The sequence below is a fragment of the Zalophus californianus genome, chromosome 17 (assembly GCF_009762305.2).
Source record: "Zalophus californianus isolate mZalCal1 chromosome 17, mZalCal1.pri.v2, whole genome shotgun sequence".
Classification (NCBI taxonomy): Eukaryota; Metazoa; Chordata; class Mammalia; order Carnivora; family Otariidae; genus Zalophus; species Zalophus californianus.
In genome coordinates, this window is record NC_045611.1 from 46884336 (window position 1) to 46901292 (window position 16957).

General features: G+C 53.5%; 3 protein-coding genes across 3 annotated transcripts; 2 read left to right on the forward strand and 1 right to left on the reverse strand.

The window, feature by feature from the left end:
• Window positions 1-552: 552 nt before the first annotated feature.
• DLL3 (delta like canonical Notch ligand 3) lies at window positions 553-9799 on the forward strand. The gene is made up of 9 exons (XM_027619308.2): window positions 553-621; window positions 749-1030; window positions 1873-1927; window positions 3220-3462; window positions 4496-4710; window positions 5344-5566; window positions 7639-8230; window positions 8470-8554; window positions 8901-9799. The coding sequence occupies exons 1-9, from the start codon at window positions 553-555 to the stop codon at window positions 8904-8906; spliced, it is 1770 nt and encodes a 589-aa protein (XP_027475109.2). The 3' UTR covers window positions 8907-9799.
• A 615-nt stretch (window positions 9800-10414) lies between these two features.
• Window positions 10415-10905, reverse strand: LOC113936151 (40S ribosomal protein S12-like). The gene has a single exon (XM_035725214.1). It carries the CDS (start codon window positions 10826-10828, stop codon window positions 10430-10432), a length of 399 nt encoding a protein of 132 aa, XP_035581107.1. The 5' UTR covers window positions 10829-10905; the 3' UTR covers window positions 10415-10429.
• A 4800-nt stretch (window positions 10906-15705) lies between these two features.
• Window positions 15706-15933, forward strand: LOC118356459 (60S ribosomal protein L39). The gene has a single exon (XM_035725275.1). It carries the CDS (start codon window positions 15763-15765, stop codon window positions 15916-15918), a length of 156 nt encoding a protein of 51 aa, XP_035581168.1. The 5' UTR covers window positions 15706-15762; the 3' UTR covers window positions 15919-15933.
• Window positions 15934-16957: the final 1024 nt, after the last annotated feature.

Consider the following 16957-nt stretch of genomic DNA (forward strand, 5'->3'; position numbering starts at 1 on the left):
ACGCACAGAGAAGCATCCACAACAGCCGCACAATCCCCCAGTCACACAATCATGAAGTCACGTACGCCTATATTCTCCCATGCAGGTGCACACGCGTACACGCACACACACACAACCACAGAATCTTACAACCTCGCAATAGTCTTAACCATATACAATTTTAGGCACACGTGGAGCCACGTAGTCTCAGCTAGGCACACAATCACAAAGTCACGTACAGCCTCCAGCCAGTAGCTCTTGCTCACACCACACGCATGCACAGAATCTTAAAATCATACATAACCTCACACACTGGCTTAACCCCCTAGCCCCACTCCATCCTCACACACAAAGTCGTGCCCAAACCACACACAAGATCGCACGCTCACTACATTGCCGGTGCCCATACCACAATTCACGGTTGCTCCAGCAAGCTCCCCTTTCCCTGCGACCTCCTCCCCTGGGGTCTCCCGGAGCCGGGCGGCTGCCTGAAGGGGCGGAGCCGTCCCCTCCGATATAAGGCTCGGGAGCTAGCAGCTGCGGCTCCCAGCACCCCCCCCCCCCCAAAAGGCCATGGTCAGCCTGCAGATGCCCCAGCTCCTGCCCCGGACGGTGATCCTGGCGCTTATTTTCCTTCCCCAGGTCAGAGCAGGAGTGGAAAGGGAGGAATGGGAAGGGAGCGATCCCGGGGTCTTGGGGAGGGGCCGCGGGGCGGACGGGACGCCTGGGCCCCGACGCCTTCTCACCCTGTGCCCCTTTCCGGCCCCAGGCACGGCCGGCAGGCGTCTTCGAGCTGCAGATCCACTCTTTCAGGCCGGGACCAGGCCCGGGGGCCCCGCGGTCCCCCTGCAGGGCGCAGGGCCCGTGCCGCCTCTTCTTTAGGGTCTGCCTGAAGCCGGGGGTCTCCGAGGAGGCCGCCGAGTCTCCGTGCGCCCTGGGCGCGGCGCTGAGTGCGCGCGGACCCGTCTATACCCAGCAGCCCGAAGCGCCCGCGCCTGACCTGCCTCTGCCCGACGGCTTCATGCGCGTGCCCTTCCAGGAAGCCTGGCCGGTGAGAACCCCGTGCTTGGAGGCCTTACCCAAACCTCTACGGCCTTCTGCCCTCCAACTGCCAAGACCCCAACCTTTCCCTCTGGGGACCCCAAATTCCCAGACCAGTAACTATCATCTAGAATCCCACATTCTTAGACCCTGTGGGCTACCCACAGTGTAACCCAAATTTCTGAATCCCACTTCCCCTTTAGGGATCCCAAATATTCTGACGCCCACCCTGCATGCTTGGGACCCCAAGTTCCCAGAACCTCAAACTCACTTTCTGTAAATCCTAAATTCACAGAACCCTACCTCTGTTCCTTGGGGGGGATCCCTAAACACTGGAATCCTTATCTTTATCTTCAGATCTCCCTGCACTTAGGGACCTTCCCACACCCTGTCTCCCCAATCTCCTCTCACCTTATCCCTACTCAGATCTTCCAGTTGGGGCCCGTATTCATGACTTTTACCTCCAAAATCCTATCTCCTATCCCACAACCCCAAAAGCACAGGTGAACAGACCTGTACTTGAATTCTAGACCCCTGTCCTTTTGGGCAAAGTGGCTTTCCCTGGTCCAGCCTCAGTTTCCCCATCTGTAAAATGGGATCATCATGGTACCTCACAAGGGTCCCTCTTGAGGGATTCAACCAGGTATCTCCAGTCTAGTGTGTATTACCCATAGGAAGTGCTCAATAAAGGAGGCCCAAACTGTCATTCCTTCCCTGGGCCAGCCCCTCTGGGAATTGTCCCTTGTCTGCCTGGTCCCTGGAATGACCTCCCCCCTCCAAGTCTGGCCTTCACCGAGTACCCACCCTGACCACTGTCTTCCATTCTTTCCTCTCCTTCCTCCACCCAACCAGGGCACCTTTTCCCTCATCATCGAAACCTGGAGAGAGGAGTTAGAACAGATTGGAGGTGAGTGTCTTCAGCCATCAGACTAAAGTGCAGAGTATGGAGGCTCCAGGGAGTTGGGGCCCCATGGAAGATGCAGGATAGTGACGTGGGGCTGTCTATAGGGTGGAGCATTCACGGGATCCCCCGCCTGCGATGTCCTCACAGCTCCTGGAGTGCAGTGCTGGGTGTTGGTAGTCCCAGGGCTCTTGGCGGGTCGGTGTAGGATTGTCCTGGGACTGGACATAGGAGTCTGTGGCCTGATACCAGGCAAAGTACACTCTTACTATCTTGGAATCGAAGCCACCAGAGCAGAAGGATATAGCATCTCACAGTTCTGCACTCTCATCATCAGAGCTTGATAAGCCGGGGTACAGAATGAGTTACTTCTGGTTCTTCTATTCAAAGTTCACATAGGGGTCCCAGAAGCCCTACGGGCCGTCGCATGTTCACCAGAGTGAATAGTGAGCAAAGGTTTCAGGGAGGGAGATGGGGTGACTTTCTTCTTTAAAAAAAAAAAAGATTTTATTTATTCATTTGATACACAGAGATAGAGCATGAGCAGAGGGAGAGGCAGAGAGAGAGGGAGAAGCAGGTTTCCCGCAGAGCAGGGAGCCCGATGGCGGAACTCGATCCCAGGACCCCAGAATCATGACCTGAGCCGAAGGCAGACGCTTAGCGACTGAGCCACCCAGGGGTCCCCGGGGTGATTTTATTCTTAATTCGAGGGGATTTTGGAGCCATGTAAGGCCCACAGTGTGTGTGTGTGTTGGGGGGGGGTGTCTGTCACTATTTAGATAGAGAAAACTCCTGTGGCACAATGTAGGGGTGTGACAGCTTTGCTGGGGAGAAAATGCCACTCTGTCTGTATCCCGAGGCTTCAGGCAATTAGGGTAATTTATGGTCTAGTAATTGGGGTCTCTGTCACCATTTTGAAATAGGAAGATCCTGAGGCACAGTTTCGGGGTGTTATGACCTCACTTCAAAAGGCCTGTGTTGCGCCTTGGCCATATAGCGATATCAAATGGCACAGGGTGTTAGAGGGCTCATTACTGCTTTAATATACAAAGATTCTGGGGCAAGATCTGGGGGTATTGCGGCTTCTGTGGGAGGACTGTTATCATCGCGATGGTCATAGGGTACTCATGGGATGGCGACATCATTATGGGAGTTCACAGCCTGGCTAAGGGGGTAACTGCCATTCTCAGGGCTCGAAAAGGGGTGTTTTGTCCTCGCTGAGAGCGGCAGGGAGAGTGCAAGCTCCATCTGTATCGCCCGGCCCGGCCCACCCCAGCGCCGCTCCCTTGTCCCCGCAGGACCCGCCTGGAGCCTGCTGGCGCGCGTGGCCGGTCGGCGCCGCCTGGCTGCGGGGAGCCCGTGGGCCCGGGATGTGCAGCGCGCAGGCGCCTGGGAACTGCGCTTCTCCTACCGCGCGCGCTGCGAGCCTCCCGCCGTCGGGGCCGCATGCGCGCGCTTCTGCAGCTCGCGCAGCGCCCCCTCGCGGTGCGGCTCGGGACTGCGCCCCTGCGCGCCGGTCGAGGGCAAGTGCGAGGCCACGCGTGAGTCCTGTGTTCCACCCCACCCCATCCCCGGCCGTTCCTTACTTAGCTGCACTTACGGCCCCCAGGCCCCTTTCAAAACCCGATTAACCTCCTCAGGGAACTGGGGACCCGAGAGCTCTGCCTGGGTGCCGCAGACACCCCTCTCCAGGAAACGAGGGAATGCTGCTGACCGCTGGCCAAGTACCCCAGGCCCCGCTCTAGCCCCACTCGCGGTCCTCAGCCCCCTCCCACGATCCAGCTGCCACCCTCGGGGAAACTGAGGACCCTGGGCTTCCCTCCAGACTTCTAGGCACTCCAGCCCCCTTCCCTTTCTCTTCCTTAATAGGAACCTCACACCAATATCCCATGCTGGTACTATCTCCCCCGCCCCCCCGCCCCCCGCTTCGTCCTCTAACGCATGCGCACACCCCTTTCCAAATGCTAGGACCTTCTAACTCTTCTAATGCTGGGGCCCTTCCTACCCCCACCCAGGAGCTGTGGAAACCCCTCGCAGTTTCCCTCAACCCCCTCACCAAGGGATACTTTATCCTCCCTTCCTGCAATTGCAGGCCAGATCTAAAGCTTGGACCCCCGACCTCCGTTATGGGGACCCTCAGACTCCTCCCCAAACTTCTGAATCCCACTGAAGCCCCTAGGACTCCCGGGCTTATCCGGATTCTCCCAGGCCTGCCCTAATTCAAGACCCCCTATTTCCCCTGAAAGACCAGGGGCCCCTCCCCAAGCCCCAATCCCCTTCTCTCACTCTGCTCTCTCCAAGCTCAGACCCTGCAGGCCCCACTCCAGTCTCCTAAGAGCACAGAGTCTGGAGCTCAGTGGCCTGGGTTCACATCCTCCACCTGCCACTTCCTATGTGCCTCTCTGGGCCTCAGTTTCCCTGTCTGGAAACTGGGGTGTCACAATACCCTCTAGCCCAGAGGGTTGTCTGTCACAAGGATGAAACAAGGTAGCGCTCAGAAACTTCTCTGTTTCCTATCCTCCTGACCCTGCCTTCATCAACGTTACTCTCCCCTTGCCTCTCCTTTCCCCATAGCGGCGTGCCGAGAGGGCTGCAGTCCCGACCACGGCTTCTGTGAGCAGCCCAATGAATGTCGATGCCTGGAGGGCTGGACTGGGCCCCTCTGCACCATCCCTGTCGCCAGCAGCTGCCTCACTCCCAGGGGCCCATCGGCTGCCACCCCTGGATGCCTTGTACCCAGGCCTGGGCCCTGTGACGGGAACCCGTGTGCCAACGGGGGCAGCTGTAACGTCAGTATCAGCCCCTTCTACCTCATCCTGGGGAGGGCTTCCTGGAGGTGCCCAGTCTTCATCTGGGGCCTTGAAGGATTGGGGAATGAATGGGGTCGGGAAGAGCCCGTAGTAACCAGGTGAGCGGCCTGGGGTCAGCAAAAGTGGGGCAGTGGGAATGAGCCTGGTGTGTGTACTGGGATAAAGTGGAGCCCAGCGTGGGCCACCTGGACACTGCCACCAAGGGACAGTGAGAAACAGTCAGGGTCAGGTTAGGGGGAGGGCCTGAGAAGGGGAGATCCAGAGAAGGCTTCATGGAGGAGGTGGGCTTAGGGCTGGGACCCCGAGGTGGGATTCGGCTATGCGGACGGAAGCGGGGAGGGCAGACCCGGCTGGCAGCATTCGTAGGCAAAGGTGAAGAGGTGGGAATGGGATTGCTCTGGACCTCCAGAGCTTCCCCTCTACAGGGTTGGCTGGGCAGAGCCAGAAACGTGGAGTGCAGCGAGGGCTTGTTCCAGGGGACTCCCCAGGTGCGGCCCCTGAAGACTGGGAGGTAGGACCGGACAAGGTGCAGCCCTCCATGGTCAAGATAGGAGGCGGGGAGGATTTTGCTCCCAGGAGACCCTGTTCTGAAGTCCTCTTGCGGCTGCCCAGGAGACCCCGGGATCCTTCGAATGCGCCTGTCCCCGCGGGTTCTACGGACTGCGGTGCGAGGTGAGCGGGGTGACATGTGCGGATGGACCCTGCTTCAATGGCGGCTTATGTGTGGGAGGCGCGGACCCTGACTCTGCCTACATCTGCCACTGCCCGCCCGGGTTCCAAGGCTCCAACTGTGAGAAGAGAGTAGACCGGTGCAGCCTGAAACCATGCCGGAACGGTGAGGTGGGGAGGCCAGGTGGTGAGGGACAGGGGAGGGGGGTGCCTAAGTGGTCAGTGGCAAAAGCGGGGCTTGGCTGAGACAGCCCTGGGTGGGAATCCTGGCTGAGCTTTCTCTACCCTCTGGCCCGGGGAAGTGACCCTCCCCCTCTGCCCAGCCTGTTTTTGTTGTTCTTTTTTTAAGATTTTATTTCGTTTATTTTTTATTTTTTTAAGATTTTATTTATTTATTTGACACAGAGAGAGAGAGATAGAGAGAGAGCACAAACAGGGGGAGTGGCAGGCAGGCAGAGAGAGAGGGAGAGGGAGAAACAGGCTCTTTGCTGAGCAAGGAGCCTGATGCGGGGCTCGATCCCAGGTCCCTGGGATCATGACCTGAGCCGAAGGCAGCCGCTTAACGGACTGAGCCACCCAGGTGCTCCTAAGATTTTATTTATTTATTTATTTGAGAGAGAGAGAGAGAACACACGCAGGGGCAGTGGGAGAGGCAGAGAGAGAGGGAGAAGACCTGCCCTCATAGAGCTGAGTGAGCAGACAATAAACAAGATAAATAAGTAAATTATAGGGGAAGTTAGATGGTGATAAAAACTAGAAGAAAAGACGCACCTGGGGGGCTCAGTTGGTTGAGCGGAGGACTCTTGGTTTGGGCTCAGATCATGATCTCAGGGTCATGAGATCAAGCCCTGCGTCAAGCCCGTCTGCTTTTCCCTCTCCCTCTGCTCCTCTCCCTGCTCACATGCCCTCTCTCAAATAAATAAATAAATCTTAAAAAAAAAAAAAAACAACCAAGAAGAAAAAGCCAGAGGGGGATGGGGAGTGTGTATGGAGTGGAGGGTTGACATTTTAGCCAAAGTGGTTAGCGAAAACCTTGCTGAAGCATAGTGAAGGAGGGAGCCATATGGGGATCTAGAGGGAAGAGTTATGTTTCAGGGAGGAGGAATAGCAAGTACAAAGACCCTGAGGTCAGAATGTGCTTGGCTTGTTGAGGGTCACAGGGAAGCAGGTGTGGAAGGAGCAGAGTGAGAGAGTGAGCGCAGGGAGAGTGGGGAGAGATGAGGTCAGGGAGGTGACCGAGACAGATCGAGGGGGCCTTCCTGGGCCATGAGGAGGATTTTGATTTTACCATGAGGGAGATGGAGCCACAGGAGTGTTCCGAGCAGTGGAGAGATCTGATCTATTATAGGTGTTACAAGGTTAAATGAGATCATGAATGTAAAGGGCTCAGCACATTTTTTTTTTCAAGATTTCATTTATTTCTTTGAGAGAGAGAGCAAGCGCGAGTAGGGGGTAGAGGGAGAGGGAGAAGCAGGCTCGCCACTGAGCAGGGAGCCCGATGCGGGGCTTGATCCCACGACTCTGGGATCAGGACCTGAGCTGAAGGCAGACGCTTAACCTACTGAGCCACCCAGGTGCCCATGAGCATTCTTATAGTACTAATTCTCTCCAAAACACTGAGTGTTCACTCTGGGCTGAGTGGTACTAGGGACACAGCAGTGACTAGGACAGCTCTGGGTGGGCCCCATCCTCAAGGGGGTACCAGCCCAGGCGGGAAGACACACGTGTCCTCGGAGCCCAGAGTTGTCAGGGTAGGGTTGTGATGGGGGAGCGCAGGGTTGGGATGGAGAGTGTCAGGGAAGGCTTCCTGGAGGAGGGGACATCTGAACAGAGACCTGAAGGCTGAGCTCGGGGAGAGACAAGGTGAAAAGAATGGGAGGAAAGGAGGAAGGGAAAAGGTAAGGGGCATCCCAGGCAGAAGGCATGGGCAAAGGCCAGCTGGTTCAACATGTTCTGGAACTACTAACTATTTGCATATGGTTGAAGCCGAGAGAAAAAGGAGAAACAGAGCGCCCAAGAGGTGAGGCTGACTCAAACCAAGACTTCACTGGACAGGAAAAGAAGCGGGCCTGCTTTCCAGGCCAACTCTCAGAGGCTGGCCCTAGAGCTAGATGGAGACAGCGGGGACTCAGAGGAAAGGGCGGGCAGGATTACAGAGCGGAGGAGCGGACGCGCGGACAGCTCAAGGATTCCCGTCCGGGCCGCGCCCCTGATGCCCCTGACGCCCCTTCCCCACAGGCGGGCTCTGCCTGGACCTGGGCCACGCCCTGCGCTGCCGCTGCCGCGCCGGCTTCGCGGGGCCGCGCTGCGAGCACGACCTGGATGACTGCGCCGGCCGCGCCTGCGCCAACGGCGGCACGTGCCTGGAGGGCGGCGGCGCGCGCCGCTGCTCCTGCGCGCTGGGCTTCGGCGGCCGCGACTGCCGCGAGCGCGCCGACCCGTGCGCCGCGCGCCCCTGCGCCCACGGCGGCCGCTGCTACGCCCACTTCTCCGGCCTCGTCTGCGCCTGCGCGCCCGGCTACATGGGCCCGCGCTGCGAGTTCCGGGTTCACCCCGACGGCGCGGACGACGGCGCAGGTGCGTTGCCCGCGGGGCTGCCGGGCCTGAGGCAGGGGGACCCGCAGCGCTTCCTTTTGCCTCCGGCTTTGGGACTGCTGGTGGCGGCCGCCTTGGCCGGCGTTGCGCTCTTGCTGGTCCACGTGCGGCGCCGTGGCCCTGGCCAGGATACTGGGTCTCGCCTGCTGGCAGGGACCCCGGAGCCATCGGTGCACGCGCTTCCTGATGCACTCAACAACAGGAGGGCGCAGGAGGGTTCGGAGGATGGGCTCAGGTAAGGGGGCCGCACTCTCTCTCGCCTCGTCTCTCCTGGCAGCTTTCGTCAATCTGCATAGTGCAATTGGCCTGATTCCCTGATAGACCTCGATTGGTCCCTTCCTCTTACCTGCTCCCAGCCTTTTCTGATTGGGTCGTTCCGCAGTTCCCCTAGTTGGCTTTGGGTTCTCTCCATGGTGGGTGGGGAAAACAAGATCGGAGAATTGGAAGGGTCTGGATCTTCTTTTCCTCCCGCAGCCAGCCAGCGGATTGGAATCACCCTGAAGATGGAGACTCTCGTGCGATTTACGTCATATCTGCTCCTTCCATCTATGCCCGGGAGGTAGCTACCCCCCTGTACCTGCTCTGCACACATTGGGCACCCTGGGCGGAGGCAGCCCCTGCATTTCCTGTAGCCCTCTTTTACTCTATCTGTAAAATGAGGGAGGTAGGGTCTCTGGGAGGTCCTTAAGCCACCTTTCACTTGTGGCTTAATTTAGTTCTATCCTGCAGTCCTCTTGCTGTCGTTTGGAGCTATGGGCCATCTTCTCTTTGGAAGATCATATGACCTTCAAGAGGTCACGATGGGGAGCCCCAGCCAGAGCTTCACTGTTTCCCACTCACTGGGGAGAGGGAGAGGAGGCCGAGGGGCAGCCCTTTCTAATGCCTCCTACTCATTTCATTTCTAGGCCTGACCTGTCCCTGTTCCATCAGCGCCTGGAGACAGAACCTGGATATTTTTGTATTTACTTGGTGGTGTCCAATCTCTGCCTCAGACACTTTGGAGCTGGAGGGGGGGGCGCTGCAAGGATTTTGCCTTTGGGAGTTGTACATAATGGTTATTTAAATCCTATCCCCTTCCCCCCATCTCTCCAGAGACCTCTATAAAAAAGCTCTCATTGTGATCAGCTTTGACTCAGTGGGCTAAGTGCTTTGTACTTAGTGTTGGGACTGAGGGGAGAGTTATTGTCCCCTGAGAAGAATAATAGGACTCTGTTGGAGGGATCAGAAACAACTCAAAGTGGCTTAAATAAGAAGAATTTATTAGTTCATAAAATGAAACATCTTGTGGTAGGTGTACCTTCAGCAGGGTTGGATTCGGGGACCAGGTGCCCGAATGTTGTCAGTGTGCCAGTATGTTTTCATCCAGTTGTGTCTGGGAATGACTTCATTTATAAGCGGAGCTTTCATTGGCTCCAGCTTGTCACATGGCCTTGCCTGGAGGAGGGGCCAGGCTGAATGGCTTATTCTGATTGGCTAGTCTTGGCTATTTGTCCCGTGTGTGGCAGGAAGGTAGGTCAGTCAGCAGGTCCAAATCAAGTGGAGTGCATGGGTAAAGCAGTGTCCTACCCTCTACCCTAAATCCGGGTTTGTTACTAGACATGAGTATCGTAGCGGGCCGGCAAACCAACTGTTACAGAACACAAACTCAATAAATTTGAAGAGTTAATTAGCTTTATTAAGCGATTCATGAATTGGGCAGCGTCGTGTCTGGGGAGTAGAGGGGAGCTCGGAGGAGTTGTACAAAACGGAAGGTTTTTATGGGAAGGAGGGTGGGGCCACGGTCACCCCCCACTAGGGGAAGCGCAGGGAGTCTTTTTTTTTTTTTTTAAAGATTTTATTTATTTATTTGACGGAGACACAGCGACAGAGGGAACACAAGCAGGGGGAGTGGGAGAGGGAGAAACAGGCTTCCCGTGGAGCAGGGAGCCCGATGCGGGGCTCGATCCCGGGATCATGACCCGAGCCAAAGGCAGACGCTTAACGACTGAGCCACCCAAGTGCCGCAGGGAGTCTTTTTTTTTTTTTTTTAAAGATTTTATTTATTTGTCAGTGCGCACAAGCAGGGGGGAGCTGCAGGCTCCCCGCTGAACAAGGAGCCCGATGTGGGGCTCGATCCCATAACTTGAGCCTAAGGCAGATGTCTAACCGAATGAGCCACCTAGGTATCCCAGGGTAGGGAGTCTTACCGGGAACTTACCTCATCTTCCTTTTGGCGATGGAGAGGGTCCATGTTACGGATTACCTTATTGGTGCTCACCAGAGAACTCCTGACTGGCCTGTTAAGACATATTTTCAGGTGAAGCTGAAACTGCAGTTAGGTTAGGTATTAAGCCCCAATTTGGTGACTTAGCCTAAGTGACGCCATTTTGAGCCTGTGCTTTTCTTTTTTCTTTAAGATTTTTTTTTTTTTTGAACAACTAAGAACCAAGTTTATTCATTTCTTGCACTTGAAGTATTCCTCGATGACATCCTTCGCCTGAGACTCTTTGCCATAGTCCTTAACCACCACACAGCTGCAACCAACCGCTTTACGGGGTTTTCCCTCTCTGTCAGTTTTACAGAGGCCTACCCATTCCCCTAGTTTCTTGTTGTCATCAACCTTGATTGGGTTGATTTGGTGTTTAGCACAAAGGGCCTCCACCAACTTGACATACAAAGGCTCATCACAGTTGGATGCAAGCACACAAAGATGGGCCTGGCGCTTGTCTAAGGCTTTGGCAGCTTCGCGAATTCCACGTGCTAGGCCATCGTGGATGAGGGCGGTCTTCAGCACCTCTTGTAAAGCAGTATTAACGTCCATTACACCTCCAGCAGCAATGCCTTCCTCGGCCATGGCGGTGGATTACGATTGTAGCTGAATCTTGACTGCACGTGACCTTCCGCCTTCGCGCGACTCGGCGGCGGCAGGGAAAGAGCTTTTTTTAATTTTTTAAAAGATTTTAAGTGATCTCTACCCAACATGGGGCTCGAACTCAGAACCCCGAGATCAAGAGTCACCTGCTCCACCTACTGAACCAGCCAGGCGCCCACAAGCTGTGCTTTCTTTTTAGCACAACAGAACCAATGAGAGTGGAAAGGATCCATTTGACAGAAGAGAAAGTTGAGGTTCAGAGAGTTTGAAGTAACTGCTGCAAAGACAGCAAGCGAGTGTGGGGTTTGCGATGCAGTTGTCCTGCACGATGCCTTCGTGCTAAAGAGCTTGTCGGATTTTTGTGGACCTGTGTTGTGCTTCCTTGTTTCTAAAAACCAAAATGAGCTGTGTTGCAACACCCTAATGTTTTTAAGGTATCACACAAAATAAAACATCTAAGGAGTCATTTACTATAATTTCCAAAGTGAAAAAATTCACATTCCCTTAAATTGGATGGTTTCGTGTCTAGGACTTTACCCTACACTTACACTTTGACTTGTGCACAAAGGTGTCTGTAGTTCAGGGGTTGTTGGCAATAGCCAAAGGCTGTAAACAATCTAAATGATGAGAGGGAACTGGTTACCTTAATTAGGGGCCATTTATAAATAAGATATTACACAACTGTTAAAATGACGAGATACAGAGATATAGATGTGCTCATATGAAATTTTTTTTAAAAGATTTTATTTATTTGACAGAGAGATAGCATAAGTTGGCAGGGAGGCAGGCAGAGGGAGAGGGAGAAGCAGGCTCCCCGCGGAGCAGGGAGCTGACGTGGGTCTCGATCCCAGGACCCTGGGATCATGACCTGAGCCGAAGGCAGCCGTTTAACCAACTGAGCCACCCAGGCGCCCCTCATATGAAATTTCTTTGATATATTTTGTCCAAGGGGGAAAAATACAAGGTACAAAAGAACGAACAGGGTGCTACGGTTTGTGTTTTAAAAATGGACTGTATGGAGTTCCACTTCTGGCATGACCAAATGAGGAGCTTGGCAGACCTGCCTGCCCACAAACTGTTGTTGCAAATTATAAAAACAAAATGACAGCGGCGCCTGGGTGGCTCAATTGGTTGGTTAAGCGTCTGCCTACGGCTTAGGTCATGATCCCAGGGTCCTGGGATCGAGCCCCGCATCGGGCTCCCTGCTCATTGGGGACCCTGCTTCTCCCTCTCCCTGTGCTCCCCCTGCTTGTGTTTGCTCTCTCTCTCTGTCAAATAAATAAAATCTTAAAAAAACAGAATGGCAGCCCAACCATTTGAAGCTTCTGGGGATGATCTGGAGGGCACGCAGCGAATTAACAAATAAAATCTAAAAATTTGGTGAGAACAGGGAGAACCAATGATGGGTGAACCAAGACCCCCCCGGCCCCTCCATTTCTGACTGGGCTCCCTCCCCACCCCCAACTCCCAGTTGGAGGGCGAGCCTCTGGGGAGGGGTAGAGTGTCAGCCTTTCTCATCTTGCTCCCAGCTACTTGTTGCTGAGGCCAAGTTCTGGGGGAGCACAGCCGAGAGGGGGGGTCTCCCTTCCTCAGCCCAGCCCATACTTGTGGAGCGGTTGAGAATACTGGGGCCCCGGTTGCCCCTCCCTGGCTCCTGGGGCAGGAGTTTCACATCAAGAGGACAAGCTAGAAGATGGGGGGCCTGCCGCCTCACCCCACTGAGGGCGCAGCTCCGAAAGTGGGCTCCCTCTGAGTGAAGCTGACCATTGTCCCCACCCCAGTATCAGAGCCATGGCTCAGAGATTTTGTCTGTGGGAGAAGCAGGCTGCAGAGCAGAGAGCTCCAAATCTTTCCTCAAAGGAACTGACTCTCTTCGGGACAGAGTGAGAAGTTCAAGGCTAACCGTGCCTCAGAAACCGCGGAGGTCGTGGTGTACGTAAGGCAGATGGAAGGAGATTGACGGACTCTGGCTAGTTTGCCGGAGAGCCAGGGAAAGAGACAGCTGGTGAGAACCCTTCTTGGGTCAGAACTAATCTCAAACTGACTTGGGGGACTTGGGGAGTAACCCTTCCAAGGATCCCTAATTTGATTGGATCAGTCTCTGAAAAAGTTTATGCCCCCTTAAGTGTTGAGAACAATAGAGCAAGCAGCTGATGATGGGTGGAGCCCCCCTGCCCAGCATGGTCAGGGAAAGACCCCGAGAACCTGCCCAAACCCACCAGCCCAGGATGACTGGGCATATCTAAGGCTCTCCATGCTCCCTTCCCTGGCTCTGCACTTGCTGGAGGAAGCAGAGGAATAGACTGAACAAATCATCTAACCAGTTGCTAAACAGACATAAACCCTAGGGCGGGGACCAGCACTCGGAGTTGCCACAGTGCGCTATCTGAAATGTCCAGTTGCCAACAAAAAAATATGAGTTAGGTGAAGAAATGAAAATAAGACTTGTATACTGGAGGGGGTGGGGAGGAGACAGAAACCGCCAGGGAGAGGGACCAGAGACGAAGGTTGGGATGAACAGACAAAGCCTTCAAAGTAGGCTTCGCAGGGGCGCCTGGGTGGCTCAGTCAGTTGAGCATCCAACTCTTGATCTCTGGGTGGTGAGTTCAAGTCCCAGGTTGGGCTCCACACTGGGCGTGGAGCCTTTAAAACAAAACAAAACAAAAACCAAAGTAGCCATTGCAAACAGGTTTGGAGAGGGGCAGGCAACTGGTGAGTAAAGAAGTGCAGGGAATAACGACGTTGCACCAAGTAGAGAACATCAATAGAGGGGCGGATGTTATTTTAAAAAGAATCTGGGAGCGCCTGGGTGGCTCAGTCGTTAAGCGTCTGCCTTCGGCTCAGGTCATGATCCCAGGGTCCTGGGATCGAGCCCCGCATCGGGCTCCCTGCTCGGCGGGAAGCCTGCTTCTCCCTCTCCCACTCCCCCTGCTTGTGTTCCCTCTCTCGCTGCGTCTCTCTGTCAAATAAATAAATAAAATCTTAAAAAAAAAATCTGATGGAAGTTCTGGAGTTGAAACATACAGTATCTACAATGAAAAATTCTCTGGAGGGGCTCAATAGTAGATTTGAACTGTCAGAGAAGAAAGCATTCTCAAGCTTGAAGATAGATTGAAAGAGATCCTGCAATCCCAACTAGAGAGAGAAAGAGACAGAAAATGAACAGAGCCTCGGAGAAATGTTTTATTTATTTTTTTAAAGATTTTATTTATTGGGGTGCCTGGGTGGCTCAGTCGTTAAGCGTCTGCCTTCGGCTCAGGTCGTGAACCCAGGGTCCTGGGATTGGGCCTCGCATCGGGCTCCCTGCTCCATGGGAGGCCTGCTTCTCCCTCTCCCACTTGCCCTGCAGTGTTCCCTCTCTCGCTGTGTCTGTCTCTGTCAAATAAATAAATAAAATCTTAAAAAAAATAAAGATTTATTTATTAAAGAGAGAGTACAGAGGGAGAGTGAGAGGGAGAAGCAGACTCCCGGCTGAGCAGGGAGCCCGATGCGGGGCCGATCCCAGGACCCTGAGATCATGACCTGAGCTGAAGGCAGACGCTTAACCAACTGAGCCACTCAGGCGCCCAAGAAATGTTTTAAATATGCACAAAGCATTTAATATCAGAGTCTGGCAGATAACAGATGCTCAGTGAGCATTAGTTCTCAATATGACACTATAAGAGGAAAGCCCATTTCACAGAGAGGCAAACTGAAGCCCAGAGAGGGGTAGAAACTTGCTTAGTATCACACAGAAAATTTGGTGTCTCTCATGATCTTCATAGCTTTTGAGAACCAGGCCCAAGTTTTAACACAAGGAGGGCTCAGTGCTTGCAAAGTACAGTAGGTCATAACTTTCTTCCCCCCCCTTTTTTAAGATTGATTTATTGGACAGAGAGAGTAAGAGTGCACATGAGTGGGTGGGGGGGAGGGGCAGAGGGAGAGGGAGAATCCTAAAGAGACTCCCCGCCAAGGAGCCCGATCTGGGGCTCTATCCCAGGACCCCAAGGTCATGACCCAAGCCGAAATCAAGAGTTGGCCACTCAACCGACTGAACCACCCGGGTACTCCTAACTCTTCTCCTTTTAAAACCCTCCCATGGGGCCCCAGGGCATCGCAGTCAGTTAAGCGTCACCCTTAGGCTCAGGTCATGATCTCAGGATCCTGGAATGGAGCCCCATATTATGCTCCCCACTCAGCAGGGAGTCTGCTTCTCCCTCTCCCACTGCCCCTTCCCCAGCTCATGCTCTAAGAAATAAATCTTAAAATAAAACCCTTTCATGATTCAAAATAAGGTCTATACCTGACCTAATGGTATTGGACCAATGTCACAGTCCTGGTTTTGACAATGTACTGTGGTTACATCTTAAGTTCCCATTGGGGAAAGCTGGGTGGAAATGATACAGGATGCTCTGTACTATTTTTCTAATTTCTTGTGAGTGTTACACTGTTTCAAAATAAAAAGACAAATATTTAGGAAGCACCTCCTGTGAACCTCCCGTGAACATGCCAGGCCTCCTTCTAGGAGTTGGGCATTCAGCAGTGAACAAGACAGGAGTGGTTAAGTGCCAGGACGCCTGAGCCTGACAGTTTCCATTTGAATCCCTGCTATGGGGACCCCTGGGTGGCTCAGTCGGTTAAGCATCTGCTTTCGGCTCAGGTCATGATCCCAGGGTCCTGGGATCGAACCACATGTTGGGCTCCTTGCTCAGCGGAAGCCTGCTTCTCTCTCTTTCTGCCTGCCGCTCCCCCTGCTTGTGCTCTCTGTCAAATAAATGAAATCCTTTTTTTTAAAAAAACTGATTTAGTTTTTCTTAACTGATTTAGTTTTTTTTAAGATTTTTAATTTATTTTTAAAGATTTTATTTATTTAGGCCCGCTTCCTCCTCTCTCTTTTTCGCCGCCATCCTGCTCTGCGTGGCTGGCTGCTTCTCGCCATGTCTTCTCACAAGACTTTCAGAATCAAGCGATTCCTGGCCAAGAAACAAAAGCAGAATCGTCCCATTCCCCAGTGGATTCGGATGAAAACTGGTAATAAGATCAGGTACAACTCCAAAAGGAGGCACTGGAGAAGAACCAAGCTGGGTCTGTAAGGTGTCACACATCATGAGATGACACACCTAATTGGCATACATATTTAATTAAGCTGCGTGAAGATCATGTGTTCTGTCATTCTGTAAACATCCTTCCTACCTGGCCATAGACTTGTCTTATCATGGAAATGATTTTTCTCTCTGACTATGCCCCTGCACCAGTAGGTTGGTTCAGTAATAAATGTGAGACCTCTCGGCTCTAAAAAAAAAAAAAAAAGATTTTATTTATTTATTTGACAGAGAGAGACACAGCGAGAGAGGGAACACAAGCAGGAGGAGTGGGAGAGGGAGAAGCAGGCTTCCCGCCGAGCAGGGGGCCCGATGCGGGGCTCGATCCCAGGACCCTGGGTTTATGACCTGGGCCGAAGGCAGACGCTTAACGACAGCCACCCAGGCGCCCCTCAAATAAATAAGATCTTAAAAAAATAAAATGAATCCTGGCTGTCTCACTTACTAGCTGTGGTTACATGGGTAGCACTTAGCACTGTATAATTGTAAACTTTGTAATTTTTGCTTTTATGTTTCTTTTTCTCCAGATTGCCCAGTTACCCCCTTCAGAGAGCCCTCTCTGCCCCAGGCTGGTTCTAGCACCTTTGGGGGTCCTGCAGATTCCTGGGCCTCCTTCACCATCTTTCTCACCCCTCTGCCTGTGCCTCCCCTACTCCAGGCCCAGCCACCTGGCTGTTGTCATTTGGTGATGGGTATGTTTCCCCCATTGGACAGGGAACCTGATTGCTGGACCAGGGCTTTCCTTTTTTTTTTTTTTTTTTTTTAAGATTTTATTTATTTCAGAGAGAGACACAGCGAGAGAGGGAACACAAGCAGGGGGAGTGGGAGAGGGAGAAGCAGGCTTCCCGCCGAGCAGGGAGCCCGATGCGGGGCTCGATCCCAGGACCCTGGGACAATGACCTGAGCCAAGGCAGATGCTTAACGACTGAGCCACCCACGCGCCCCTGGACCAGGGCTTTCCTGATTAGGGCTCTGACCTCGGAGTCAATCAGCCCAGGAATATGCACACAGCAGGTATTCAAGAAATATA

What these genes read in the sequence shown, in the direction of transcription:
- DLL3 (XM_027619308.2), top strand. Translation starts at nt 553, where the DNA reads ATGGTCAGCCTGCAGATGCCCCAGCTCCTGCCCCGGACGGTGATCCTG. An exon ending in CGCTTATTTTCCTTCCCCAG is followed by an intron (nt 622 to 748) that starts GTCAGAGCAGGA and finishes TTCCGGCCCCAG; the next exon opens with GCACGGCCGGCAGGCGTCTT. An exon ending in CCAACGGGGGCAGCTGTAAC is followed by an intron (nt 4,711 to 5,343) that starts GTCAGTATCAGC and finishes GCGGCTGCCCAG; the next exon opens with GAGACCCCGGGATCCTTCGA.
- LOC113936151 (XM_035725214.1), bottom strand. Translation starts at nt 10,828, where the DNA reads ATGGCCGAGGAAGGCATTGCTGCTGGAGGTGTAATGGACGTTAATACT.
- LOC118356459 (XM_035725275.1), top strand. Translation starts at nt 15,763, where the DNA reads ATGTCTTCTCACAAGACTTTCAGAATCAAGCGATTCCTGGCCAAGAAA.